The sequence below is a fragment of the Podarcis raffonei genome, chromosome 16 (genome assembly GCF_027172205.1).
Source record: "Podarcis raffonei isolate rPodRaf1 chromosome 16, rPodRaf1.pri, whole genome shotgun sequence".
Taxonomy (NCBI): Eukaryota; Metazoa; Chordata; class Lepidosauria; order Squamata; family Lacertidae; genus Podarcis; species Podarcis raffonei.
Window position 1 is genome coordinate 578859 of NC_070617.1, and position 27311 is coordinate 606169.

The following is a 27311-nucleotide window of genomic DNA, read 5'->3' on the forward strand; positions in this document are numbered from 1 at the left end:
CTCCACCCCAAGACTTTTTCAAGGAACAAAAACAGAGGACGACAACTGACGCAGCCTCGCTGGCTCCCTGTTTCGTCTCGCAGAGTTGTGCATTCGCTGATTCTTTTTCCTGAGCTTCTTTGCAGATCAACAACACACACATGCACCCCACCTACACACAGAGCTTGGGTTCCTGCCAACGTGATGAGAGCAAAATGTTTCTGGGGGGGGGGGGCTCTGGCAGTGACTGGCTGCTTTGGGAGGTGTCCCAAGGATGATATTTGGACGGCATGAGCTAACAGAGTTTTCTGGTGCTGCAGCAGATGGGTCTTCTTCAGAGGGCTTCCTTTTCTGCCACGAAGAAAGCAACAGGGACCCTTCTGTCCACTCTCTGGCCCCCAACCGGCTGCAACGAGCCCCCCAAGGTGATCATTGTACCGTCTTGACATAAACACGCAGCTCATCGAGAAAAGGAAGGGTGGAAGGAAGGAAGAACAGTCCCAGGCAGAGAGAAAACAAGAGAAGGCAGGGTCTGCGCTGATGGCAGGAGACAGGCGAGGCTTCTTCAGGAAAGACCCCCATCAAATGGCAAGAGGGTCACCCCCCTTTCTCCCTCTCCTCCCCCCTAACTCAAGCACAGCACCAATTTCTGCTGGAGAAAATGGAGGGGTCAAGAAAGAACGTTTGGGCCGTTGGCAGGATGTGGAAATGTCCTTCCCCAGAGGTCCTGGAGCACCTCTTGCTCAGGAAGAGTTTGGGGCGGTAGAGAGGGACCCAATCCAGAGTCAAAGAGGAGGAACAGAGGCTTCCTTCGTGGAGCCTGCAGAGAAACTGGATCACCAGGCACAACAACGTCAAGGAAAAGAGGGCAGCCGGAAGATCGGAGACAGTGGAAGCTCCTGCAAAAGGGGAGAGAGACAGGGAGTGGATGTGGGTCAACAGGCACAATCCCCTCCGATACCAAACCTCTGAATCCATATTTTACCCCCGGAGGCCGTGGCGAATTAATTGCAGAAACCGGGGCAAAACGAGCTTGCTGCAAAAGTGGGAGTCGATTTATGGCCTGTGGACAACAACTCGTTTGCCGTGACCCGGTTTTCAAAATGAAGGGGATCCCGGGAAACTGTTCCCAGTGAGGGTGACTTGGGTGCAAAAAAGGGCAGGGAGCTCCTCCCCTCCTCCGTCCGCAAGTGGCCTTAAAGGTCGTCTTGGGACAAATGAACCTGAAAGGAAAACGGCGAGGTGAAGCCACCGGATTGCGGGGCATCAGGCCATATCTGTTTAGCTGGGAACGACCCAGTTTGAGCCCCACAACTGAAGAGAAATACTTCATGCATCTGATTCAGCAGACTGTGCTCCATGAAAACTTCTGATGCCACAATTTATATTTGTAAAGGATTTCAGGGGCTGCAAGATTTCAGGGGTTTTTTGTTGCAGCGAAATTAGTCACCTTGCAAGGAGCTCCTCACTGGTAGGAGATCCAGCGCAATCGCATCTGATGCACATCCAACTTGCACCATTTCAAGCTGGCCTGGTTGAAACTGAGCTCCTTAAATCCAAGCGCGGTGGATTTAGTATTTTAACCTTTTTTGGGTTTTTCTAAACTATTGTTGTGATTCTTTTCTCGATTTTCTTCCTTTACCTTTTCGTAAACCACCTTGTGGGGTTTGGTTTTTTCTTTTCTTTTTACAATCAAACAGTGTACAGTTTTTAAGAAATAATTAAATAGCACCAGCACCCGTGGGTTGGGTTTAATTTGGGGAAAGTTACTTGCCTGTGAATACTGTCCCTTGTCAGATTTGTCCTGCTGCCTGGGGTAAATCAGGTGGGGCAGATGGTTGCAAGATAAACAAATGCATGCAGCAAAATAAAGGTAAAGGCAAAGGGACCCCTGACCATTAGGTCCAGTCGTGGCCGACTCTGGGGTTGCGGCGCTCATCTCACCTTATTGGCCAAGGGAGCTAGTGTACAGCTTCCAGGTCATGTGGCCAGCAGGACTAAGCCGCTTCTGGCGAACCAGAGCTGCGCACGGAAACGCCGCTTACCTTCCCGCCGGAGTGGTACCTATATATCTACTTGCACTTGGATGTGCTTTTGAACTGCTAGGTTGGCAGGAGCAGGGACCGAGCAATGGGAGCTCACCCCGTCGCGGGGATTCGAACCGCCGACCTTCTGATTGACAAGTCCTAGGCTCTGTGGTTTAACCCACAGCGCCACCCGTGTCCCTACATGCAGCAAAATACCTGATGGCTATTCAGCAACCAAATTTGCAAAGGAGGGTGGGCAGGAGCAGGTCTCCCCCCCTTTAAACAGAGAGCTGAGGTTCTCCCGGACCCAAAGGAGGACAGGGAGACACAGAACGCAAACACACACACACACACAGCACCCCACCTGGCAAAGGTGCATCACCTCCTTCCTCTCGGCCGGCTTTCACCTCTTCCGGAGCCTCTTCATGAAGCAGCAGGTGACGGTGACGAGGACGGTGACGCCCATGAAAAGGGCACTGGAGACGCCCGCCAGGAGAGGGATGAACAAGGTGTCGATGGCTGGGGAGAGGAGAGGAAGAAATGGAAGAGGGTCAAGAGGGCAATGAGCTCGGTTTAAAAATACCTTTTCCGAAAAACCAGAGTCCTTTTTGTTGGGATAATCCAGAGAGAAATTCCCAGCTGTCAAAAAATGTGGGAATGTCCAGTGATGCAGGAGAGGATACATTGTTTGATTATAGCCTTTCAACTTGTGTTAACAAGTTCACAATTTTAGCAGAGTAACATTCCCCTTTTTATTAAACCTACAGCGGATGCATTTGCTCAGGCTTGCTAAAGCCTCTAGAATAACTGTTCTGGTATTTTCCCCTTATTCCCTCATAAAAGATAAGACATGACACAGTCTTCTATAATAGTATAAAAAGGTTTACTCACACATCATTCTGTTCACAATTGGATCCCAGAAGGCAGGCTTAGCTTAGAAAGGTAACACACACCTGGAAACTATCTCATAAGGAGACAGTCCCTTTGTCCTCTGTGGGCTGGAGGCCAAGAGAGCATCTTTGGCTAAGCAGATGTTGCTTCTTTGACGCATGTAGTCAAAAAGAGAGAGATGGCTGCCCTGCCCTGTCCTTTTGTCGTTACCTGCAAAATTCCTCTTTGAACCTGTTGCGCAATAAACTTTGGTCTACAGCTATTTGCTCCGGTTGGTGGCTGGACTCCTTCCTTTATTCCCGTGGGCTCTGCCTGACCAGCTGGGGGACTGAGCAGCCTCGCACCTAGATTTTTCCGTAACACCCCTAAGTCCATGATTGGTCAGAGATGAATGGATGGAGGCTGGATGCCGTGAAAGCAAGGCAAATCTTTATTTTTCTGTTGCAACAGAGACACAGAACCCTTTTAAGGGTTTGAGTTTTGGCGTGGAGAAGAAGGACATCTCTACAAACCACCAGCAATCCCATCACCCATAAGGCAGGGTTAATGTGGCTCAGGCAGGCCAAGGTGTGATATTCCTGAGGATCTGGCAAATTTTACATAGCTCCAGACACAGTTTACACAAGACATTGGCATTTGATAAGACCATCAGACATCTCTCAATGCAGGGAGCACCTGGGGCAAACAATGGCAATGAATAGCAAGGAGGTTCATAGATATAGGAGAGGAAGTCCCCTGCTTGCTATCTGCCCCCCTGTTCTCAGGCAAGGGGACTGAGGAGGCAAAGGAAATATTGAGCATCTTTAGGAGAGCCAAGATGGCTTTGGGATTGCTCTCCTGTACTATTGTAGACATGTGAGTTATATGCTTATGTATGTGTGTTTACCTCGTAAAATTATCAACATTTATTCTATATTTAATAATAATAATAATAATAACAAATTTTATTTATATCCCGCCCTCCCCAGCCGAAGCCGGGCTCAGGGCGGCTAACAACAATAAAACAGTACAAAAGTACAACACAAACAACACTCTAAAATCATTCATTATAAAATTAATTAAATTCAAGCCACTGGCCACCATTGGGCCAGAGCTCCGCGAAGACCTTAGAATCACTTAAATCTTAGAATAGCTTTGGAAGTGGATATAGGCTGCAGGGTTAGAAGTAGAAGACAGTGTATTTTAAAACAGTATTATTTGTAAGTGATAAAATGTGAAGATTTTTATGGTAAAAGTAAGCGTGATAAAAAACGGTTAAAAATTATGATATATGAAACTGCTAAAGAAGAGGTAAAATAAAAATCAGATAACCTAACAATGTTTAGAAAAAAATAAGGATAAGACAAGAATTTGTTTGTATTGTTTGTTTTTCTGTTTGTATTGTTTATCTGTGTTATAAAATGAATTTAAAAAATTGGGGGGGAGGGAGACCTCAGAATTACTATGACAGGCGACTGACAGCCCTCTCCTTCTCCATATATTTGTCCAACCGGATTTTAAAGGCACCCAGGTTGGTCATCACTGTCTCCTGTGGCAAGGAGGTCCACAGTTTAACTCTGTGCTCTGCAAAGAAGGCCTTTCTTTTCATCTGTGGAAAAGGGCATCGTCTGCCCCAAATCTCCCAACAGGAGGATTCTGCCCGACTCCCCCCCCCCCCGAAAAAGAAGGAGTTACTCACCCAACGTGTACGGATAGACAGTGACCATGTTGGACTTGGCGGACCCAGCCTTGTACCAGCTGAGGTCCGGGTAGCGCACCCAGGCGGTGACGGCGCAGTGGTACTTCCCCTCGTCCGACGGCTGCACCCCGTGGAGGCGCAGGCGGTGGCTGGTGGGGCCGGCTTTGTCCACGCTGACGGCGCCCCCCGAGGGCCGGCTGGCCAAGTCGGCCACCCCCTCGCGGCTGACGGAGGCCAGCAGGACCCCGTGAGAGGTGGGGCCCTCGTCGGGCAGCTCTACCCACCAGCTGAGGGCCAGGGCGATGTCCTGCGTGGCTTCCACTGAGACGTTGCAGCGCACCTCGGCCGTGTCCCCGCGGTAGATGGTGGCGGACGGCAGCCACGCCGTGGCCTCAAGCACCACCGCTGCAGGGAAGGCAGAGAAGAGGGCGGACTCAGTATCCCCGAACCCCAGAAACGTATCTCAGAGACACTCCTTTGCCTGGTAGCTTCGATTATCATTTTTCTTAGCCAACCCATCGAGTCCCAGCACCCTCTTCCAATGGTGGCCAAGAGAACCTAGGAATTGAGGTCGTTCTGCCCGGACACTGAAGTCCAGCTCTGAGGGCCTTCTGGCGGTTCCCTCCCTGCGAGAAGCCAAGTTACAGGGAACCAGGAAGAAGGCCTTCTCGGTAGTGGCACCCTCCCTGTGGAACGCCCTCCCACCAGATGTCAAAGAGAAAAATAACTACCAAACTTTTAGAAGACATCTGAAGGCAGTCCTGTTTAGGGAAGCTTTTAATGTTTAATAGGTTATTGTATTTTAGTGTTTTGTTGGAAGCCGCCCAGAGTGGCTGAGGAAACCCAGCCAGATGGGCGGGGTAAAAGTAAAAGGTAAAGGTAAAGGGACCCCAACCATTAGGTCCAGTCGTGACCGACTCTGGGGTTGCGGCGCTCATCTCGCTTTATAGGCCGAGGGAGCCGGCGTACAGCTTCCGGGTCATGTGGCCAGCAGGACTAAGCCGCTTCTGGAGAAGCAGAGCAGCGCACGGAAACGACGTTTACCTTCCTGCCGGAGTGGTACCTATTTATCTACTTGCACTTTGACGTGCTTTTGAACTGCTAGGTGGGCAGGAGCAGGGACCGAGCAACAGGAGCTCACCCCATGGCGGGGATTCGAACCGCCGACCTTCTGATCGGCATGTCCTAGGCTCTGTGGTTTAACCCACAGCGCCACCCGCATACATAATAAATTTATTATTATTATTATTATTATTATTATTATTATTATTATTATTATTATAGGGACCGAAGAAGAGCCTGGCCGCTGGCTCAGGCCAAAGGGGGCCCATCTGGGGCAGGGTCCTCTCCTCCCAGGGGTCAGCCAGATGTCCCATTTGGGAAACCCGCAAGCAGGATCCAAATGCAGGGGCATCTCTGGCGTCCCATGGCTTCCAGCAACGGCCATTCAGAAGCCCTGCTGCCTCCATCGTGGCCAGAAGCCCTGGATATCCCTCTCATCTATGAACTTGTCCAGTCCTTATTTATTTGCATAAATAAATATTTTTATAGCGCCGTATTATAAAAATGTATCAGGTAGGTTTACAATATGAAAACCCCAAACCGTCCAAATGATAGAATATCTACAGGTGGCTATGATGACAGGGAGAATTAGAGCGTATCCAAAACAGAAAGTACAGACAGAATGGAAAATCTTTAAAGAGTATTTGGAAAAGTATTACAGGTGGAAATATCTCCTGGCAGAAATAGAATGATCCTTGTAAAACAGCAAATGTAATGTTTTCTGATATCTGACGAAAACAAAGAAAGAAATACAGTAACTTGGAACCGTGTGTGAAAAAATTGTAGAAATAATAGTACAATGAGTCTAATCGGAAGCCAGATGTGTTTGTTTTGCTTTGTTTTCTTCTTCCTCTTTTCTTCTTTCCCTTCCCTTCTCTCCCCCCTTCTTCTTTTTCCTCTTTTCATTTTTGTGTTTCCTTTCTTGGTCTTTCTCTTTTTGATATGTTAAGAAAAAGATCAAGAGAGAAAAGTGTATTATGAAAACCTCAGCAAGTTAAAAGTGATGTGTAATTTCTTTATCAGTATTTATAAAATGTTTAAATTGGTTAATTGTAATGATTTGATGTAGCAACTACTGTGGTTTTTTCCTTTGTTATTGTTGAATTCTAAAAAAAGTTTTATTCTGTTAAAAAAAAATATGAAAACCCCAAACTGGACAGTAAAGTCATGGGAAGTTTAAAGCAAGTCAAAAGCAAAAAGAAATTAGAAGCAGGATCCAGGATCTTTGTGGAGAGATGGATCCCGGACTGCCTGCCTGGCGGGACAGGAAGGTTTTTAGGAGGCATTTAAAAATTGGCACAGAAGGCTCCTGCCTGGTTCTGTTTGCCCTTTTGATTTTACATTAACTAAAAAGACATATTCAAAAACTATTGTTCGATTCAACTGCACAGGGGATTTTATTTTTTATTTTTACCGTTTATTTCCTCTTCCTCATTATTCTCCTCAAACATGTAGGTGCGGCTGAGAGTGAGCGACTGGACTAAGGTCTCACACAGTGAGCTACTTCAACTCTGCTCAGATGCTTGGAATGCTAATGTGAATTTTAACCGGCCTATTTTAACTTTTCCCATGTTTTAAACTATTGCAATTTTTCCTTGATTGCACTGTTTTGTCTTATTTAAGCCGCTTTGAGGTTTGTTTTTACAATAAAGCAGTGTGTGTGTGTTTTATGAAATAAATGTACAGTCATACCTCGGGTTACAGACGCTTCAGGTTGCGCGTTTTCGGGTTACGGATGCGCCGAAACCCATAAGTACCGGAACGGGTTACTTCTGGGTTTTGGCAGTTGCACAAGCGCAGAAGTGCTAAATCGTGACCCGCGCGTGCGCAGACGCAGCGCTGCGGGTTGCGAATGCTGTGGGTTGCGAACGTGCCTCCTGCATGGATCATGTTCGCAACCCAAGCATCCACTGTAAATGAATAAATATATGTAAAGGAGGAGGAGGAGGAGGAGGAGGAGGAGGAGGAGAAGGAGAAGGAGAAGGAGAAGGAGAAGGAGAAGGAGAAGGAGAAGGAGGAGGAGGAGGAGAAGGAGAAGGAGGAGGAGAATCTAAACAGGACATGAGAGTGGAATCAGTTTTAACGGTTCCAGGGCTGCAAAGTATCCTTATGCCAGCAAAGGAGAGGACAAATTTGGGGACCCAAAGCCAGCTCAGTGACCCCATACAAACCTTCCGATTTCATGTCCACCGTCAGGGCCTCGGACCGGACACTGGCCACTTCGCGCAGCTGGTCGCCGGAGGAGCGCACAAAGGCCCACACCACGCACCGGTAGGAGCCCACATCGCTGGGCTGCGCCGACTCAATCCGCAGCTGGTAGGAGCCCAGAGGAGAGGCCAGTTTCTGCAGGGAGACATGGCGCCGGCCGACGTCACGGTTGGCATAGCTGTCGCCCAGGACGAGCGCCCCGTCCGGGTCCAAACGGGCCACCAGGCGCCCTTCTCCCTCACTGCCCTGGCTCACTTCCCAGCCAAGGGAGTAGACGGTGTGCGGCAAAGGGGCGGCCTGGAGGCCAGAGGCATTGCAGAGGAGTTCCAGGGCTTCTCCAGAGCCGACACGGACTTTGGCGGGGCTGGCGGAGGCGGCCAACTGGCTGGCTGAAAGCAGAGCAAGAGAAAGTCAGGGGTGAGAAGGTCAGAGCAAAAAGGATCAAAGGGTCCTAGCAGATCACGATTTTGACAGGAGTCAACCGTGTGATGCAGCAGCAAAAAAGGCTAATGCAATTAATTCTAGGTCAAGGGAAGTCATAGTTCTGCTCTCTTCTGCCTTGGCCAGACCCCACCTGGAATACCGTGTCCAATTTTGGGCACCACAATTTAAGAAGGATGTTGACAAGCTGGAAGGTGTGGAGAGGAGGGCAAGCAGGCCTTATGAGGAGTGGTTGAGGAAGCTGGATATGTTTAGTCTGGAGAAGAGGAGACTGAGAAAAGGTATGTGAGCCATCTTCAAATACAGTGGTCCCTTGATTCTCAAATTTAATCTGCTCCAAAACCAAAGCATTCCAAAACCAAGGTGCGCTTTCCCATAGAAAGTAATGCAAAATGGATTAATCCGTTCCAGACTTTTTAAAACAACCCCCCAAACAGCAATTTAACATGAATTTTACAGAGGTGGGATGGCCACCTGTCAGGGATTCTGTAGCAGTGATTGCAGGGGGTGGACTAGAGGACCCTTGGGACTCTCTGCCTACTCATACGATTCAATGAATGCAGGAATCGCAGCAAAGGAATCCCCGGCAGGTGGCCACCGAACCTCTGCTTCCAAACCACCAGCAAAGGCGAATCCGCCACCTTCCGAGGGAGCCCGTTCCACTGCCAAATGGATCTTCACCCTCAGACTCTCCCACCTCCAAGAGCCACAGTGGATCCCTCTGTTCTGTGGATCCCCTCTCCCCCCGAGGAAGACTCACCTACGGTGCGGACGGTGACTTGAGCCAGCACCACCCTCTTCTCTGCAATCTGCTGCCAGCTCCCATCAGGATCCTGGATCCACTCCCCGGCGACGCAGTGGTAGATCCCTGCGTCTTCGGGCCTCAGCCAACCCAGGACCATCTGGTATTGGCGGTCTCCTGTCTTGGCCAGCGATAGCTCTTGCGCCCGGTGACGCTCAGCGAATCTCTCGCCAGCCTCCACGGCGAAGTCTCGGCGCACGGCGATCACCTCCTGCAGAGGCTGGACATCCCTGGAGGCGTCGGGGGCGGACAAGCCGAAGGAGACGGAGAGGTGGACGTGCTGCGGGGTCTGGCTGGTCACGGCGCACGTCAGCTGGAGGTCCTGGCTTTCCCAAAGCGTCAGCTGCAGCGGAGAGGCGGGCACAGCCCCCCGGCTACGGAAAGGGGGCTTCGGGGTGGAAGGAGCAGCCGGTGACACGGAGAGCTTGTCGGGGATGACTGTGGGGCAGGAAGGAAAGCGGGTCAGGGCCTCCCCTCAGTCGCATCAGGTGAAGGGAAATTACGGCTCTGCAAAAATGGGCGTCTTAGGCAAAACTGTACCCGAATCACATACCGTATTTTTCGCTCTATAGGACGCACTTTTTCCCCTCCAAAAATGAAGGGGAAATGTGTGTGCGTCCTATGGGGCGAATGCAGGCTCCTTGGCTTCAGCGATAGCAACGCGAAGTCTCCGAAGCGCAGAGGGAGCGCTCCCCCCGCGCTCCAGAGGCTTCGCGTTGCTTTCGCTGAAGCCGCCTGAAGCCCCCAAGCGCAGGGAACTCCCGCTGCGCTCCGAAGGCTTGCGGATAGCTGCCTGAAGCCTGGAGAGCGAGAGGGGTCGGTGCACACCGATCCCTCTTGTTCTCCAGGCTTCGCTTCGCTAGAGAGGTGCTTCACAGTTTTCCCTCTCTGCTCAGTGCCCCTTCGGTGAAGCGGGAGGAGAAATGGAAGGGGCTCCGTTTCTCCTGCCGCTTAGCTGAAGGGGCGCTGAGCAGAGAGGGGGAGAATTCCCCCCCCCCCCGTTCTCCCCTTCTATGCTCCAGTGCGTCCTATAGAGCGAAAAATACAGTACGTTTGTTAAGGGGGAACCTGCACTAAGGTGCTGGTGAATTTTCAAGGGGGGTTAATTGTATTTTGAGGCACGCCTTCTCCAAATTGAGGCATGCATAGACAGGGGTACCTCGGTTTTTGAGCGTCTCAGAACCTGAACATTTCGGTTTTCGAACGCCGAAAACCCAGAAGTCATTGCTTCCATTTTCAAACGCGCCTCGGAAGTCGAACGGCTTCCGCTGTGTGTTTTTCAGTTTTTCCGACTGAACTCACAGCCAACCCTTTGTGCCTTGGTTTTCGAACATTTTGGAAGTCGAACGGTTTCTTGAAACAGATTACGTTTGAGAACCGAGGTACCACTGTATAACACACACGCCGGTTAGAGAGTTGCACCGCACTGCAAAATTGAGAAAAGTGCAGATTCCAAAAAGTGTGTTTCGGTTTGCATGTTGGTCTGAGAAGAGAGAATGAGGACGTTTCTCATGAAAAATCGGGTGGTTTTTCGTTCGACTCTGAGCCCACCTGGCTTCTGTGAGTTGTGCTCACTGCTAGTTGTACTGAAATTAATCAGCAAGGTGAACGTAAGTTAATTCATTTCAATGGGTCTACACTTGAGTAGAATTTATTGCATTTCTACCCCCACCTTTTTCTCCAGGGAACTCTAGGGGGGGCACAGGGTTCTCCCCCTCCCCATTTAATCCCCACGACAGTCCTGTCAGGTAGGTTGGGCTGAGAGAAGCCCTGAGGTCCCACCCAGTGCGCTTCATGGCTGAGTGCAAATTTGAACCCTGGTCTTTCCAACACCATAGTCCAGCACTCTAACCACTACACCGCACTGCCTGTTTTATTTTATTTTATTTTCCACCCTTCACTCAGAGGTCCCAGGGAGAGCTATGAAAATGTAAAGCAGCTTAAAAACCTACTTTTAAAAAACAACAACACTTCCATTTTAAAGTAAAGGTAAAGGGACCCCTGACCATTAGGTCCAGTTGCAGACGACTCTGGGGTTGCAGCGCTCATCTCGCTCTATAGGCCGAGGGAGCTGGCGTACAGTTTCTGGGTCATGTGGCCAGCATGACTAAGCCGCTTCTGGCGAACCAGAGCAGCGCATGGAAACGCCGTTTACCTTCCCGCCGGAGAAGTACCTATTTATCTACTTGCACTCTGAGGTGCTTTCGAACTGCTAGGTTGGCAGGAGCAGGGACTGAGCAACGGGAGCTCACCCCGTCGTGGGGATTCGAACCACCGACCTTCTGATCGGCAGGTCCTAGGCTCTGTGGTGTAACCCACAGCGCCACACGTGTCCACACTTCCATTTTACAGACAAAAATTTTTTTCCAGACAAAAAAATTTTCTGTGCTGTCCTCCCTCCCAAAGAAGCCAAGGGCTCTAAGTACACCATCAAAGCGTCTTGAAACCAGTTTCAATGCAGAAGCAGACTGGGAAAGATATCCAGAAGGACATGAGAAGAGTCTGGTGGATCAGGCCCAAGGGAGACTATTGAACCCTCAGTGGCCAACCAGGTGCCCATTACAGGAAACCCACAAGCAGAATCCGAGCACCAGAGAAACACTCTCTTCTCTTGAGGTCATTCTGGCTAGTAGCCCTTAATAGCCCTCTTCTCCTTTACAAATTTATCCAAACCTCTTTTAAGCCATCTAGGCTGGTGGCCAGCACTCCCTCCAGTGGCAGGGAGTTCCACAGTCTAACTGCACTGGCTCTTGGTGCAGGGACAGAGAAGAGAGGTGGATAAAATGTATTTTAATAAAAATACTATTTTTTAAAAACCCCAAGGTGCGCAAGGCAGGAGCTCCCAGCCCCGGAAAGATTTCTTCTCTGGATTTAGCTGCCAGGACGATGTGGGGGCTTCAGATGGGGAGTCAGATGGGCCCCCTCCTCCTCTCTCATGCCCCCCCCCACGGCCCGCCCCGCAGGGCTGCCGCACTGGGCAGAGCTTGGCCTGCAGACAACTCCAGGCTCAGAAGCCATCTGCTCGTCCCAGACGCTAAACGGATTAGCGGAGCAACGGACGCAGGAAAGGCAGCAGCGACCTCGGGGAAAACCACCATTGCTAATGCAATAAACCTCCACGTCAGATGACCACGGAAGGTGTCTGCAACCCACAGTCGGTCCCAGAGGCAGCGAGGTGCAGTGGTGAGAGTGTCGGATGAGGACCAAGGTTCAAATCGTCCCACTTGGCCGTGAAGGTCCTCAGGGCCAGTCACAGCCTCTCTCGGGCTTGCCTAACTCACAGGGTGTTTTTGAGGGGATTCAATGAGGACCAGGACCTGGAGAGATCAGGGTTCGAATCCACGCACGGCTGCCACACAGCTCACAGGATTTGACCTTCAATTAACATAGTATTGCCTATTTGAATAGGCATTTTCCTGCACCTAAGGAAGTCAGGCTGCTGGGTCAGGCCATCTCGGCCAGCCCTCGGTTCTCATGGTGGCCAAATACCCCACAGGACCTAGCAATCCAGATAGACTGCCTCAGGAGCTGGAGGTTCCATTAGGTCATTGGAAGAGCCTATGGATCAGGCCAAGGGCCAGCCGGAAGCCCAAAAGCAAGCCCAAAACGGAGCGCAACTCTCCCCGCTTGCAAGTCCCTGCACTTCCTGCCTCCGTGGAGGGACAGCAGAGCCATGGGAACGTCAGGAGAGTCTTGCCCATCAGAGCCAGTGTGGTGCCGTGTTTGCCGAGCCTCCAGTTCCAGTGGCAGTCTATCTACATTCCTAAGTTCTTGGGTGAATTTGAGGAGGAAAACTCTGATGCTAAACTTCTCCTGCCCCCTTTGGCCAATCCAGAATGACTCTCCTTACGCTTTCGTTGTCTTCAACTTTCTCCCCCCCTTTCGGTTCTGCCCCCCATACCCCTCCGTCGCCCCCTACCTCTCAGCTCCACCTTGCTGCTATATGTCCCGTGGTACTTGGAGTCGGTGGTGGGGGTGTAGCACTCGTAAACCCCCGCGTCTTCCGGGCGCACCCCCTTGATCCGCAGCGCCACAGCGTCCCCCCGCAGCCGCTGGATGGAGACATTGCCCGCCTGCACCCGGGGCGCGAAGACGGCGTAAGGGAACTTGGGGTCCTTGGTGCTGACCACCCCGATGGAGATGTCGGGGGCCGACGGGCGGTAGAGGAACCACTCAAAGTGCTGCAGGGTGGGGCCCTCGTACTCCGAGACATTGCAGGGGATGGAGACGGATGTCCCTTCCACGCGGTACAAGGGCCCCGGAGGGAGGTGGACTTCCCGGGCACCGGCGCTCAGCATTAACAGGTAACCTGCCAGACAGGAGGTAAACAAAGCACTCAGATTTCTGCTGTAGACCGCCCTTTCTGTGATGTAGGTATGATGTGTCTGGGGGTGGTCTTGGACACCAGGGCGGGCAATTTAAAATGTCTATATAAGAGCTTGGACGCCATTGTTCTGGGTTCCTCTCCTCCCTCTCTGCTTGTGGGGAGTGAGGACCCTGTTGCAACAGTTCAATAAAGATCAGGCTTACCAGCTGCTTTGCTTCTCAATATTCTCTGCTTGGCCTCTGTTATTTTCCCCCACCAATGGAGAACCTGCAAAGGACTCTATAAGGGCTCTTGTGTCCCCCATAAGGGAAGAAGGGCAGATTTTCGTTTATTACAAAACGTTTTTTGCAATGACCTTCAAATCAAAGAATTACATAGTTTCGTGCGTTGACTTTCCCATCCTCATCTCCACAGTGTTCTTGCTCAGACTTTTTCCACTGCATTATATCTTTGTCCATTACCAAAAGTTCCTGTGTTAGCAATTACTTTGTCATTTTTCATTTGCTGCTTTTATCTTAAACGCTGCCTGCAATTTCATTTGACTGCAACACTTTTCAAAATAGTTCACGTTCTTCTATAGAAAGTTCATCCTTTGGATCTCTTCATTTCGCCGTCAGCTTTGCCCTTTTCTGCCTAGTCCCTTATCTGAAAGCCATTCCTCCTCAGTGAAGTTACAGTCTCTAAGCCTAGCCTACCTCGCACGTTTGTCGTGAGGACGAAGGGGAGGGTCAAATCCTGAGCTGCTTGGCAGGGTGCAAATCAAGCCAAGCGAAGACGGAAAAACAAGCAAGGAGAGACCTTTGGTCGGGTGTGAAAACCGAATTGTGGGGCTGGGCTTCAGGCAGAGCTCAGCTGTAATCTTCATTGTTTTAATGATTAAACGCAGAGCTGGAAAAAGCCGTTAATTCGGCAGCAGGGCTCGGAGAGGTCGTGTCGGCTAATTCCACCAGAGTGGTAGAAACAGCTGGGAGTTGACATCAGGGTGGGAGGAATTACTATTTTTTTGGTTTTATATATATTTTTATTATTTTTTACATATCATTCCTAAAAATCATATAACATCATTTCTTATCTTAAACTGTTTTAGACTTCCATCAACCACATCTGAAGGTTTTTCCATCTTTATCACTTAATCTACATTTCTTAATTTCCTTATTACTTTTAATTGTCCTTGACTAACAATTCTCTTCATAATCTTCTCTGCAATATTTCGCACAGTCCTCCTTACAAAACTTCTTGCAATCTGAAATATTTTTTGTTTTTTTGAGTGAGGTGGGGCTTTCCCATCTACACAACAGATGCTTCTTGCTGTTTCTTGGCTGGTTGCTGATGAGTTTATTCATAGAATCATAGAACTGTCGCATTGGAAGGGACCCCCAGGGCTCATCTAGTCTGACCCGCTGCAATGCAGGACTCCCGGCTAAAGCATCCCTGACGGGGACCTCTGCTTAAAAACCTCCAGGCAAGGAGAGTCCATCACCTTCCGAGGAAGACACTTCCACTGTCAAACAGCTCTTGCCGTCAGATAGCTCTGCCTAAAATGTTTAGTTGGAATCATTTTGTTTGTTTATACCCCACCTTATTTCTCTGGCAGGGACTCAAGGCTGCTAACAGATAAAATAAGAACAGCTAAAAAACACAGGAAGAATAAGAAGAAATATTCATTAAAAACAAGAAACATTCATAGAATTAAAGGTTAAAAGGTAAAGGACCCCTGGACAGTCAAGTCCAGTCAAAAGCGACTCTGGGGTTGCAGCGCTCATCTCGCTTTCAGGCCGAGGGAGCCAGCGTTTGAAGGTGACCCGGAAACTACAACTAATCCAGAATGCGGCAGCTAGACTGGGGGCTGGGAGCGGCCGCCAAGGCCACATAACACTGGTCTTGAAAGACCTACATTGGTTCCCAGTACGTTTCCAAGCACAATTCAAAGTGTTGGTGCTGACCTTGAAAGCCCTAAATGGCCTCAAAGGGCCAGGATACCTGAAGGAGCATCTCCACCCCCATCATTCTGCCCAGACACTGAGGTCCAGCGCTGAGGGCCTTCTGGTGGTTCCCTCCCTGCGAGAAGCCAAGTTACAGGGAACCAGGCAGAGGGCCTTCTCGGTGGTGGCGCCCGCCCTGTGGAACGCCCTCCAACCAGACGTCAAGGGAATAAACAACTACATGACATTTAGAAGACATCTGAAGGCAGGCCTCTTTAGGGAAGCTTTCAATGTTTGATGTATTAAAGTATTTTGATAATTTGTTGGAAGCCGCCCAGAGTGGCTGGAGCAACCAAGCCAGATTATTATTATTAGATGATGATGATGATTATTATTATCCACAGACAGCTTTCCAGGTCATGTGGCCACCCCGTTGCGGGGATTCGAACCGCCGACCTTCTGATCGGCAAGTCCAAGACTCAGTCGTTTAGACCACAGAATTAAAGCTATCTACCTATGATCTATTAAAAACACATTATAATCAGCTCTTTTCCATTTGGATCTTGCCCTTCCTACCAAAGGACCCTTGCCAAGGTGTGGAAACCAGGCTAAAAATCCCCATCTCCCTCAACCAGGCCCTTGGTCATGTTCAGTCGCCCTCCTCTGCATACGTCCCTGCTTGTCGACATCCTTCTTAAACTGGGGTGCCCAGAACTGGACCCAGGATTCCAGGTTGGCTCTGGCCAAGGCAGACTAGAGCAGTGCTATCATTTCCCTTGATCTGGCCTAGAATAGCGTTGGCCTTTTTTGCTGCTTCATCACACTACTGGCTCATGTTGAGCTCAGACTAGATGACGCTTGGGGTCTCCCTTCCATCCCTACGCTTCTGTGAATGTAAGCGGGGGGGGGGCCTTGTAGTGGGTTAAGGCTGGGCATCGAAAAAGCCCCCCCCCACCGCCCAGAAGATGCACTGGAAAGAGCATGTTTTTTTTAAATACTGGTAATTTTTTGTATTAAAAATTTAAACAAAACATGTTACAGTGGTACCTCTGGTTAAGTACTTACCGTATTTTTTGCTCTATAAGACTCACTTTTTCTCTCCTAAAAAAGTAAGGGGAAATGTGTGTGCGTCTTATGGAGCGAATGCAGGCTGCGCAGCTATCCCAGAAGCCAGAACAGCAAGAGGGTTTGCTGCTTTCACTGAGCAGCGATCCCTCTTGCTGTTCTGGCTTCTGGGATTCAGACTATTTTTGTTCTTGTTTTCCTCCTCCAAATAGGTGCGTCTTGTGGTCTGGTGCGTCTTATAGAGCGAAAAATATGGTGATTCGCTCCAGAGGTCTGTTCTTAACCTGAAACTGTTCTTAACCTGAAGCACCACTTTAGTTAATGGGGCCTCCTACTGCTGCCACGCCGCCGGAGCCAATTTCTGTTCTCATCCTGAAGCAAAGTTCTTAACCTGAAGCACTATTTCTGTGTTAGCGGAGTGTGTAACCTGAAGCATATGTAACCCGAGGTACCACTGTATCTTAAAACATATCATCCTTAATTCCCATCCCCCTTCCCCCCCCCTTCCCATAAAACAACCTACCCTGACTTCCCTCAGTCCCAACCTCTGGTTTCTTTATGAATGCTTTTCTCTGCATGTTACAGATTTGTATAGATCCTTAATTTGTCTAGCTGTTTGTTATCAATAAAAAGTCCAATTCACTTTGTTGCATCTTTAAATACCGTATTTTTTGCTCTATAGGACTCACTTTTTCCCTCCTAAAAAGTAAGGGGAAATGTGTGTGCGTCTTATGGAGCGAATGCAGGCTGCGCAGCTATCCCAGAAGCCAGAACAGCAAGAGGGATTGCTGCTTTCTCTGGCTGTTCTGGCTTCTGAGATTCAGAATATTTTTTTTCTTGTTTTCCTCCTCCAAAAACTAGGTGCGTCTTGTGGTCTGGTGCGTCTTATAGAGCGAAAAATATGGCACTTTGTAAAAGGTTCCCATTCATCTTTAAAGTCACAGTTATCCTTGTCCTGTAGTTTATGTGGGAAAGAACATGTTAAAATATGACATCCCAATCTCACTTGGTGAATGTGGGGTGTTCAAAAGGACCTCGGTGTGCGGAATAATTTTCAAGAGCTGGAAAACAAAAGCAGTTCTCTGCAATTCAGCTCAGCTGGGAATCAGGTCCAGTCTCCCCAAGCCGGGAGGAGAGAGAGAAAAATACCACACGGCCCTTAATTCCATAACAGACTCATTAAGCCAAATGAGTCCGCTGGGGAACCCAGAGGCGGGGAAGGGCTGTCCCAGAGGGGATGGGGCTCCTTCCCTCCCCCTGCAACTGGGGCAAGAGGATTCTCTTCCCGGCAACAAACAAATCAGCCCTGTTGATTACAGAAATCTCCAGGCCGTAGATTGGAAGTGTTATAGGAATTTATGTATAGGTTGGGGGGGGGTTGCCCCTCCAGCAGATCTCATGCACATGCAGCCCACTACCAAAACCAGCACCATCACTTTTGTGATTTGTCCCCACAAAACACTTCATCTCAGTTTCTTCCTATCTATTCAAATGGCCTTTGCTGCACGATACCAAATGTAACAATTCACTGATCAATGGATCTATGCACTGGCTCACTGGGAAAACTTCAGAAATTTGTATAGACCTGTGAGCTCAGCTCCTCAGCAGCCCCTCTGCCTGAGGGATAATTCCTGGCCTCCTGATACCTGAGTGCCAGACAGGTAGCCATTCCAGAAAGAACAAACCCAGATGAAGACAAAAAGGTGGGATTAACTGGGCTGGGAAACAGGGAAATGTAAATGTCTCTTTTGTTCCACTTGATGGGTGTTTGGTGGAGGGCAAGGGGAGCCATGGGGCAGGGTCCAGGATGCTCAGATTACGGCCACCAGACCTCCCCTTTCATGATGTAACTGTGATGTATTAGTGATGTAGTTTGGGGGGGTGTAACATGGGGATGAGCAGCTAATAAAAGTTTGGGTTCTCTTTTGTTCAGGGGCTTCCATCTTGTTCCACCTGGTGGCAGGTGGGAGTCTTCAAGAAAGACCAAGCCAACTGGCTGCTGTTTTGCTCCAATTTTCCTGGCTGGTGTCCTTGTTTTTTGTCCAAGGGAGAGCTCAGATTTCTCCGTTAACAGGAGCAAGAGCGGCTCCTGACAGTTCCTGCTCCTGGACGCACAAGGCGATGGTCGCAGAACTCTGCACGTGATTATGGAGAGGCGGAAATGTTGTCTGGTGCACAAGCACAGCACCCAAAGGAGACAAACAGCAGCAGCAGCAGCAGCAGGCCAAGGAGAACAACAAGGCTGCCTTCTTCTCTGGAGAGGAGTTGCAAAGGCAGAGACCCACATCTGGGGCACCACGTGGGCAGCAGGCAAGATCTAGGTCAGCCCACCTCAGCCCCCTCCCCTCCCCTCCCAGGCACTGCAGACCCCAGTGTGACTCCAGACTGCAAAGCAGACAGGGCCTGAAAGGAAGAGGCCGTCCTCGGGTTTATTAAGAGGCAGCATGGCCCAGTGGTCAGGGTATCAGGCCAGGATCTGGGAGAGACGAGGGTAGGGATCCCTGCTCTCGCGGAGTGTGACCTGCCCTTCTCAGCCTCACCCACCTCGCAGGGTTGTCGTGCAGATTAAATGAGGAGGCGGGGAGAGAACCGTTGGCACCACTTGGGGTTCTTGGGGGCGGGAAGGTGGGACAGAAATGCCAGTTATAAATAAACAGGCTGCAACTCCCCAGGGAATTTCTGCTTGTGGAAATAAGGAAAGGAAACGTCAGCTGTTGCTATAGGTACTTTTTTTCCAAATATATAAATTGAAAGCCTCTGCAAGGAATCCAGTGGCACTAATTTGCCTTATCTTTGCATCTGCTGCTTTGCATATATGTAGATAGATGCAAATAGGGGGAGCTGGCTCATGGGGCAATGGGGCACTGCCCCCCAGGCCGCCTCGTGACTTGCATCTGATTCCAGGGCTGGCCCTGACTGACAGCTTCCTCCTCCTGCCATTCCAAGCTGTCACACGACCTTTTAATGACAAATTTCTGCAATAGAATAACTGGGCTCCTCTCCCCCCTCCCCTAGTGATTCTTTCTTTCATCATCCTGCTGCCTCTCCTCCCCACCCTTAAATTGGAAGCAGCTGAGGGCAGAGACCTCTCCTTTTGCTTGTTCTCTACTGTGGATAAAATTCACTGTACATAAAGAATTTTTGCAAGAGCCCCAGTCGGTGACAGGAAGAAAGTGGTCCATGAGGAATTATTCCTGTGAAGAGCTGTGCACATTAATGGCTCAGGATAAATAACTAAATAAGAATCTTATTTAGCAGCTGAGTTGTTGCAAGCCAGGAAATCTGGCAGCCCTCTCTCTCTTTCCTTCCCATAAGACACACTTTGGAACTCCCTGCCTATTGATATCAGGCAGACAGGCGCCTTCAACGAATCTTTCCGGCACCCGCTAAAAGCATTCTTGCTTAGTCAAGCCTGCCCAGGAGAAATGCTGGTGCTAATTTTAATCTGTTTTAGAATTTTAATTTTTTGCATGTTTTAAAGTACTGTATAGTTTTTTTTGGGGGGGGGAACCATTGATTTTTGTGAACTACTTTCAGGTTGTTGAGGTTTCACAACAAAGAGCTGCGTAAATACTATGCAATAAATGAATAATATAGGCATGCAATACTTTTTTCAGGGTTGGTGTGAATAAGGATTTTTAAGATGATGAGAAGCAGTGTCAGGGTAGAGGCTAGAAATGGAGATTTGGGCCAGGGCAGGGCTTGGGGATTTCTGAGCCTCCCTCAACCATTCCTCACGAGGCATCCTTCCCAGACCCTTGACCATCTTGATAATAGGGTTGCAGCGCTCATCTCGCTTTACTGGCCAAGGGAGCCGGTGTACAGCTTCCGGGTCATGTGGCCAGCAGGACTAAGCCGCTTCTGGCGAACCAGAGCAGCGCACGGAAACGACGTTTACCTTCCCGCTGGAGCGGTACCTATTTATCTACTTGCACTTTGATGTGCTTTCAAACTGCTAGGTGGGCAGGAGCAACAGGAGCTCACCCCATCGTGGGGATTCGAACCGCCGACCTTCTGATCAGCAAGCCCTAGGCTCAGTGGTTTAACCCACAGCACCACCCCATCAGGATAAGGCTCTCTAAATCTATTAAATCTATTAAACCCGCACCCTGGTTCCAATGCCACTCTATTCCTAGAATCCCACAGGAGGCAATGGTGGCTTTGAAAGAGGATTAGGAGACAAATTCACGGAGGAGGAGAGGGCTATCGAGGACCACTAGCCGCAATACTCAGCCTCCAAAGGCAGAGGCAGCAATTTTTCTGGATGACAGCCACTGGAAACAGTCGGAGGGAAGGGCGTTTTGGTGCTCCAATCCTACTCGCTGGCTTCCCACAGGACTGCAGGGGGCTGGTCTAGATGACTCTGGGGTCCCTTCCAACTCTACAATTCTACGAACTGTTCAGCTACTGTGAGAAGAGGCTGCCGAGCCAGAGGAGCCATTGGCCTCATCCAGCAGCCTCTTCTTGCATTCTTATTTTCCAGCTCGTCCATGTCCTTTTTAAATTGGGTGCCCAGAACTGGTTGCTCTGGAAGCGTTGCAAACCGCCCCCCCAAACCCAGGGATCTTAGCGCAAAAAGCAGGCAATAAATTAAAAGATAATTGTTATTAATAATCATATTTGCTGAGCGAGCTGTCAGAACCTGAGTCTTCCCCGCCCCCCTCCTGCGCATTTTGCCAAGCAGAACCCCCCCTTTCTCTTTCCATCTGTCCACCCCCCCTCCTCCAAATCCTCCCAGATGTCCCTCCAAAACTCCTAGATTAGGTTGGGGGTTTATCAGGCGGCTGGGGAGGGCGGGCGTCAGTCAAGCAGGTCTGGGAGAGGCGTTGGCAAAATCCTGGCAGGCCAACAATTCCCAAAACCCACCAAAAGGCTGATAGGAACCACATTCTGCACCCCCGTCTCCTGAAAACCTTCCAAGCCAGTAAATGCTTCTAGCTCTCTCTCTCTCTCCCCCCCCCTTTTTCCGGTTCCATTCAACAAAAACCGAAACCTTTCAGCCTGGCTGAGTCAGGCCTGGATGGAAAGATCTTTTTTCTAGGAGCCTTGAAATGTGTCAAAGGAAAATAAATGGCATTTCTGCTGTTCCAAGACAAGACGCTTTGTACTTGGCGGGGGGGGCGGGTGGAGATAAAGAGACAGAAAATGAAATCGGATGCAGCCACGCCACTAACAACGCCCCCCGCGCGCCCCCCGACTTCTTTACCAGAATGCACGAGAAATTGCACAAGATTTCGCTCCGGCCCCCCCAGCCTAAAATGCAAAGGGGAGTCTGCGCGCTCCCCTCCCCGCAACGCCTGGCGAGATCAAAGTCTTCGAGGGCGGCGCGCATAAGGAAAGCAGGATTGCAAACCACCCTCTTTTTGCAGGCAGAACCGGGGGGGGACCAGTTGAGGGGGCCCCCACCCACCCAGTCCCTGCGCGCGCCGTTTCTGGCTGAGGATGCAACAATGAAGGCTTGGGCTGCCTTGCCAAGGGCGGGAAGGGGGGCGCGCAATCGAGCCGCCCCAGCCCCTCCCCACAGACCCCCCCTTCTCCTTCCGACCCACCAGGCCCAGCAAAAGCTTCTCCCCCCCCCCAAGAAAAGGAAGTCCAAGCGGCTCTGCGCCCCCCCCCCCGGACTCACCGGCCAGCAGGAGCAAAAGGAGATCGGGCATCGGCTGCTTGCAAACAGCATCCATCTCGGAGGGAGGGGGGAGGCTGGACCGGGGCTGGCCGCTCGCAAAGGATGAAGATGATGATGATGATGCTGAAGCCCCGCCTCTTGGCTGCTTCCCGGGCTCCGGAGAGGTGCGGGGGCTCCTGCAAAGCGCTCCCCGCCTGGCCACGCCTCGCCCCGTCGCCACGCCGCCTCGTGCCCGCCAGATGTGGGGAGGAAGAGGGAGGAGGATGCTCAGGGAAGGTGGGAGGAGGAAGGGCGGGGAATCGAGCGCGCATTCGCACTCTGTGCATGCTCAGGGGACTGCCCCGGAAAAGGTTGCCTTGCTCGCCTGCTTCTTAACCTGCTTTGAAGGACTGCGGATTCATTGATCCAGATCAAAGCAGAGGAAGGTGGCGGTGAAGGGAAGAGAGCAGGGGAACCGAGCGCGCTTTTGCACTCTGCACGTGCTCAGGGGACTGTCCCGACAGGTCGGCTTTGTATCTTTCAAAAACACTTCTCACCTGCCGTAAGGGAATGGTCATAAATATATTTTTAAAATATTTTTTATTAGGGATTTCAACATAACAATTTATCAAAGATACACCACCCGCATTTCCACCCCTCCCCATTTTCCCCTTCCCCCCTAAAAAGAAAGACCCACCACCCCAGACTCCCCTCAGCTCCTCTCTCTGGTTTCTCAGCACGTTATTCTCTGCATGTTGTAAAATTGTAAAGATCCTCAATTTATCTATCCATATGTTCTTAATAATAAATTTGTGAGTGTTTATTCAAACCCTGCCAAGGAGTCCAGTTCATTTTGTTGTTTCTTTAAGTACTTCGTAAAAGGTTCCCATTCTTCTTTAAAGTCACAGTTGTCCTTGTCACGTAGTTTGTGTGTCAATTCCGCCAATTCCGCAGAGTCCATCAATTTCTCTTGCCACAGTCCTTTAGTCCGCATTTCCTCATTCTTCCATCCTTGTGCTATTAAGAATCTTGCCGCCCTTGTCGCATACATGAAAATGTTTTTTAATTTCCTTGGCAGGTCTTTTCCTACAAGGGATTGGTCATAAATAGATCTACTATTGTCCATATCCCACCCTATATTATTATTATTACCGAGACAGGGACTCAAGGCAGCTTACACAAATTAACGGAGCAGCTTAAATGCAGAAGGCTAAAAACGTGTGAAAGAGCATCGTTAAAAGGCAATTAAATGCCATCAAAAACAAATCTGCCAAAATGCAGATCATAAAAACAGTGTGGCGTCATTTAAAAGCCCTTTATTTTAAAAATAGTCAGCTCCCAGAGGCCTCTCAGAATAAAACAGTCTTCCAAACCCCAGTTGCTGGAAGCCCCAGGAGGGGACAAAAGGCTCTTGCGCCTGGATCCCGCTTGCAGGTTTCCTTCTGTGGCGTCTGGTTGGCCACTATGAGAACAGGAGGCTGGACTAGGTCCCTTTGGCCTGATCCAGCAGTCACTTATGTTCTTGTGAAATTTGGGACCTGCATTTGCACTGGGAAGGTTTGGAAAAACGAAGAAAATCCTAATAATTAAACCAGGAGAAAGGTCCTCTTTTCCACCCTTCGGCGCCCCTGATTCCCACTGGTGTGAGTCAGGAAAATGGGTGTAAAGTGTGTGTGTGTGTGAGGGGCGTGCATTTGGCTGTGGATTTAGCTAGTGCTGAGGATCCCTCTCTGATGCTGTGTACAACCAGGCCTTGCCATGTGCAGTCTCAGAAACAGCCACTTCGTGTCGCCAGAAGCCAAACGGACGGATGTGTCTCCATCTTTCAACAGGGCCAGGAAGACACACTTATTATTTGTTCTCTGGTTTCTTAATTACCTTCTTGCCACCCTGAAGTCCCAGGGCGGGTCACGACATTTAAGAAAAACAGTTTCAAACAACTTACAACCATTATTGTTGTTTTTTGTCATTTAGCCGTGTCCGCCTCTTCGTGACCCCCTGGACCAGAGCACGCCAGGCCCTCCTGTCTTCCACTGCCTCCCTCATGCTGGTCGCTTCAAGAACACTGTCCCACCATCTCGTCCTCTGTCGTCCCCTTCTCCTTAGGCCCTCCATCTTTCCCAACATCAGTGTCTTCTCCAGGGAGTCTTCTCTTCTCATGAGGTGGCCAAAGTACTGGAGCCTCAGCTTCAGGATCTGTCCTTCCAGTGAGCACTCAGGGCTGATTTCCTTAAGGATGGAGAGGTTTGATCTTCTTGCAGTCCATGGGACTCTCCAGAGTCTCCTCCAGCACCAGATTTCAGAAGGATCCATTCTTCGGCGATCAGCCTTCTTTATGGTCCAGCTCTCACTTCCATACATCACTACTGGGAAAACCATAGCTTTAACTATACGGACCTTTGTTGGCAAGGTGATGTCTCTGCTTTTTAAGATGCTGTCTAGGTTTGTCATGGCTCTTCTCCCAAGAAGCAGGCGTCTTTTAATTTCAACCATTATTACTGGACAGCAACTCCCGGCAAACAGCCTTACTCCCATTCAGGGCTTTGGGGTCCCTCTGGTCCAGCCTGGCCTGGCAGCAGATTCCGCTGGACGGTTTTAAGCAGAGTTGGTCCTCTGTCACGGCTCTTTGGGTTGAGATTCCTGCATTGCAAGGGGTTGGACTAGATGACCCTTGGGGTCCCTTCCAACTACACAATTCTACAATTCTATGAAGCTCTCTGGGGTTTGGGCCAGGGGGGTCTTTCCCCAGCCCTGACCCCAACCTGGAGATGCCAGGGGTTGTGTTGGCAAACTTCTGTGTGCAAGCCAAGTGCTCTGTCACTGAGCGATGGTTCTGCCACTAAAAACACACACAGCCTCTAGTCCTCATTGAGGCTGACAGACAGATTTAGGGAGGAGCAAAAAAGCTGAGTCAGATCCTTGGGCCTCAGCTAGCTCAGGATTTCAGTCCAGATAATGCTGGCTGGTTTCGGTTTTAAACCATAACATATTTCTAAAAGATGTTTTTAGGCTGTTTTAGAATGCCTCTGTTTTGCTTTTAAATTTTAGGCGTATTTGCCCCCCTGGTCTCCTTTGGGGGGGAGGAAGTTTTTCTATTTTACCTTTTAGAATATTCATTTAACTCCCGTTCTTCTCTTTCTGTGGTTCAGTTTGCATGCCATAAATCCCTGCATATTTTACAAAAACTAAACCATTCAGTAAGTATTCCATTATTTCATCCATCAAAACTCATTTACACTGTTGAATTTATCTTAATGCTGCCAATGTTTTCAATTCCCCCATATATTCAATAAACATTTCCCAATCTTCTTTAAATGTATGTTCTTCTTGTTCTCTTATCCTATAAGTTAAATCTGCAAGCTGCGCATATTTTCCAAGCCCACCACATAGGACAGAACGTACCCTCAGCCTCATTGCATTTCCAGCACTTCCCTGATTCAGTCTTAATTTATCACTGTGAATTCTTCTAATTGGCATTCCCCCTCCCCCCCTTTTATCTTTACAATCAAGTGTTTTTTAACTTTTGCAAAACAAATAAATCCACCTGCGAAACTTGGAACAGTGACCCGAGGTGACCACCATTGTTGGCAGGTAGGGAAATGCAAGTATGTTTAGTCGGCTAAGATTTTTGCTCACATCTTTCCTGCTCTCCGTTGGAATTTAGCCGGCGTTTTCTGTCGCAACCTTGTTTGTGCTGCAGAGAAGAAACACCCCCGTCAGGGCCGGCCTGGAGGAGGCCGGAGATCTGGAGAAGCAGGGAGCACGTTGAGGCCCCCATCCGTGGAAGACAGTGTCCTTACAGAGACCCAGCTCATTCCTGGGCCCACGCAGGCCAGCGCTGGAATCTGAGACCCAGGAAGAGCATGTGAGGAGAGCGTGGAGCCATGTGGACGCCACATCCCAGGAGAAGCATCCCGGCTCTGGCCATGGCAGGGAGCTCTCATCCCAGCCCCAGACATTGAAGGAGAATGGGAGAGGCAGGAGGACAGTGGGGCAGGAGAAGGAGGAACCAGGCACCGCAGGAAAGGAGATTCTGGCTAAATGTTAGGAAGAACTTTCGGAGGGTAAGAGCTGTTCGACGGGGGAACGGACAACCTGGGAAAGGGGGCTCTCCTCCCCTGGAAGTTTCTCAAAAGTGATAAGGACAGGGATAAGGGGAAAAGAGGGGACGCGGGTGGCGCCGTGGGTTAAACCACAGAGCCTTGGACTTGCCGATCAGAAGGTTGGCGGTTCGAATCCCTGTGAAGGGATGAGCTCCCATTGCTCAGTCCCTGCTTCTGCCAACCTAGCAGTTCGAAAGCACCTCAAAGTGCAAGTAGATAAATAGGTACCACTCCAGCCAGAAGGTAAATGGCGTTTCCATGCGCTGCTCTGGTTTTGCCAGAAGCGGCTTAGTCCTGCTGGCCACATGACCCGGAAACTGTACGCCGTCTCCCTCGGTGTTATGTACTGAGTTGAATAGGATCCAAACTGCAGCAGTCTGATTGGTCCTAGAACAATAGGATTCAGAATGCAGCAGTCTGATTGGTCCTAGAACAATAGGATTCAGAATGCAGCAGTCTGATTGGTCCTAGAACAATGCAGCAGTATGATTGGTTGGCAGGAACTACCCAATCATGCTCCAGATAGAAGTGAATCCACAACCTGATTGGCTTACAGTAGAATTCCGGAATTAGCCAATCATGTGCAGCCCATTGTGTAAATAATGTATATAAAGCAGGTACTTTGAGGGGACATTCTTTTATTCCTCCTCACCACTATGAGCTGAATAAAGAGCATGAAATCACTTTGCGACTCTGAGTATATTTCACTCGGCCAATAAAGCGAGATGAGCGCAGCAACCCCAGAGTCGGCCACGACTGGACCTAACGGTCAGGGGTCCTTTTACCTTGACCTAAGGACCTGCTCAATCAGGCCAACTGCCCGTCTAGTTTGAATAATTTGAATCAAAGAATCATACAAGTTGGACTTGATCCCTGAGGATCGTCCAACCCCTGCAATGCAGGAATATGCAGCTGTCCCAGATGGGGATCGAACCCGCGACCTTGGGGTTATCAGCTAGTCCAGCATCCTGTTCTCACAGTGGCCAAGCAGATGCCCAGTCGGAAACCCACAAGCAGGATGTAAGTGCATGAGTGCTCACATCTCTTGTGGTTTCTAGCAAGTGGTATTCAGAAGAATTGCTGCCCTCCTGGCTGGTACCCAGTGATAGCCCTCCCCTCCCTGAATTTGTGCAACCCTCTGAAAGCCACCCAAGTTGGTGGCTCTCACTGCCTCTTGTGGGATGGAGTTCCAGAAGCGGCT

General features: G+C 49.8%; 1 protein-coding gene across 2 annotated transcripts; it reads right to left on the reverse strand.

Moving 5' to 3' along the window:
- Nucleotides 1-285: 285 nt before the first annotated feature.
- Nucleotides 286-22107, reverse strand: IGSF8 (immunoglobulin superfamily member 8). Of its 2 annotated transcripts, XR_008327982.1 has the most exons (8): nt 22036-22107; nt 13008-13392; nt 9047-9526; nt 7809-8234; nt 4576-4980; nt 2371-2525; nt 754-878; nt 286-721 (listed from the first exon to the last, which is right to left on the reverse strand). XR_008327982.1 is itself a non-coding variant. In XM_053368566.1 (7 exons), the coding sequence occupies exons 1-6, from the start codon at nt 22081-22083 to the stop codon at nt 2410-2412; spliced, it is 1860 nt and encodes a 619-aa protein (XP_053224541.1). In that variant the 5' UTR covers nt 22084-22107; the 3' UTR covers nt 286-878; nt 2371-2409. The 2 variants fall into 2 exon arrangements, 1 of the variants encoding a protein (XP_053224541.1); XM_053368566.1 differs by having other exon boundaries at nt 286-878.
- Between the last annotated feature and the right edge of the window lie 5204 nt (nt 22108-27311).

Coding starts and splice junctions, on each gene's coding strand:
- IGSF8 (XM_053368566.1), bottom strand. CDS start 22,083: ATGGATGCTGTTTGCAAGCAGCCGATGCCCGATCTCCTTTTGCTCCTG. Junction 4,981..7,808: donor GGTGGACATGAAATCGGAAG/GTTTGTATGGGG, acceptor CCTTCCCTGCAG/CGGTGGTGCTTGAGGCCACG. Junction 2,526..4,575: donor TGTCTATCCGTACACGTTGG/GTGAGTAACTCC, acceptor TCCTCTCCCCAG/CCATCGACACCTTGTTCATC.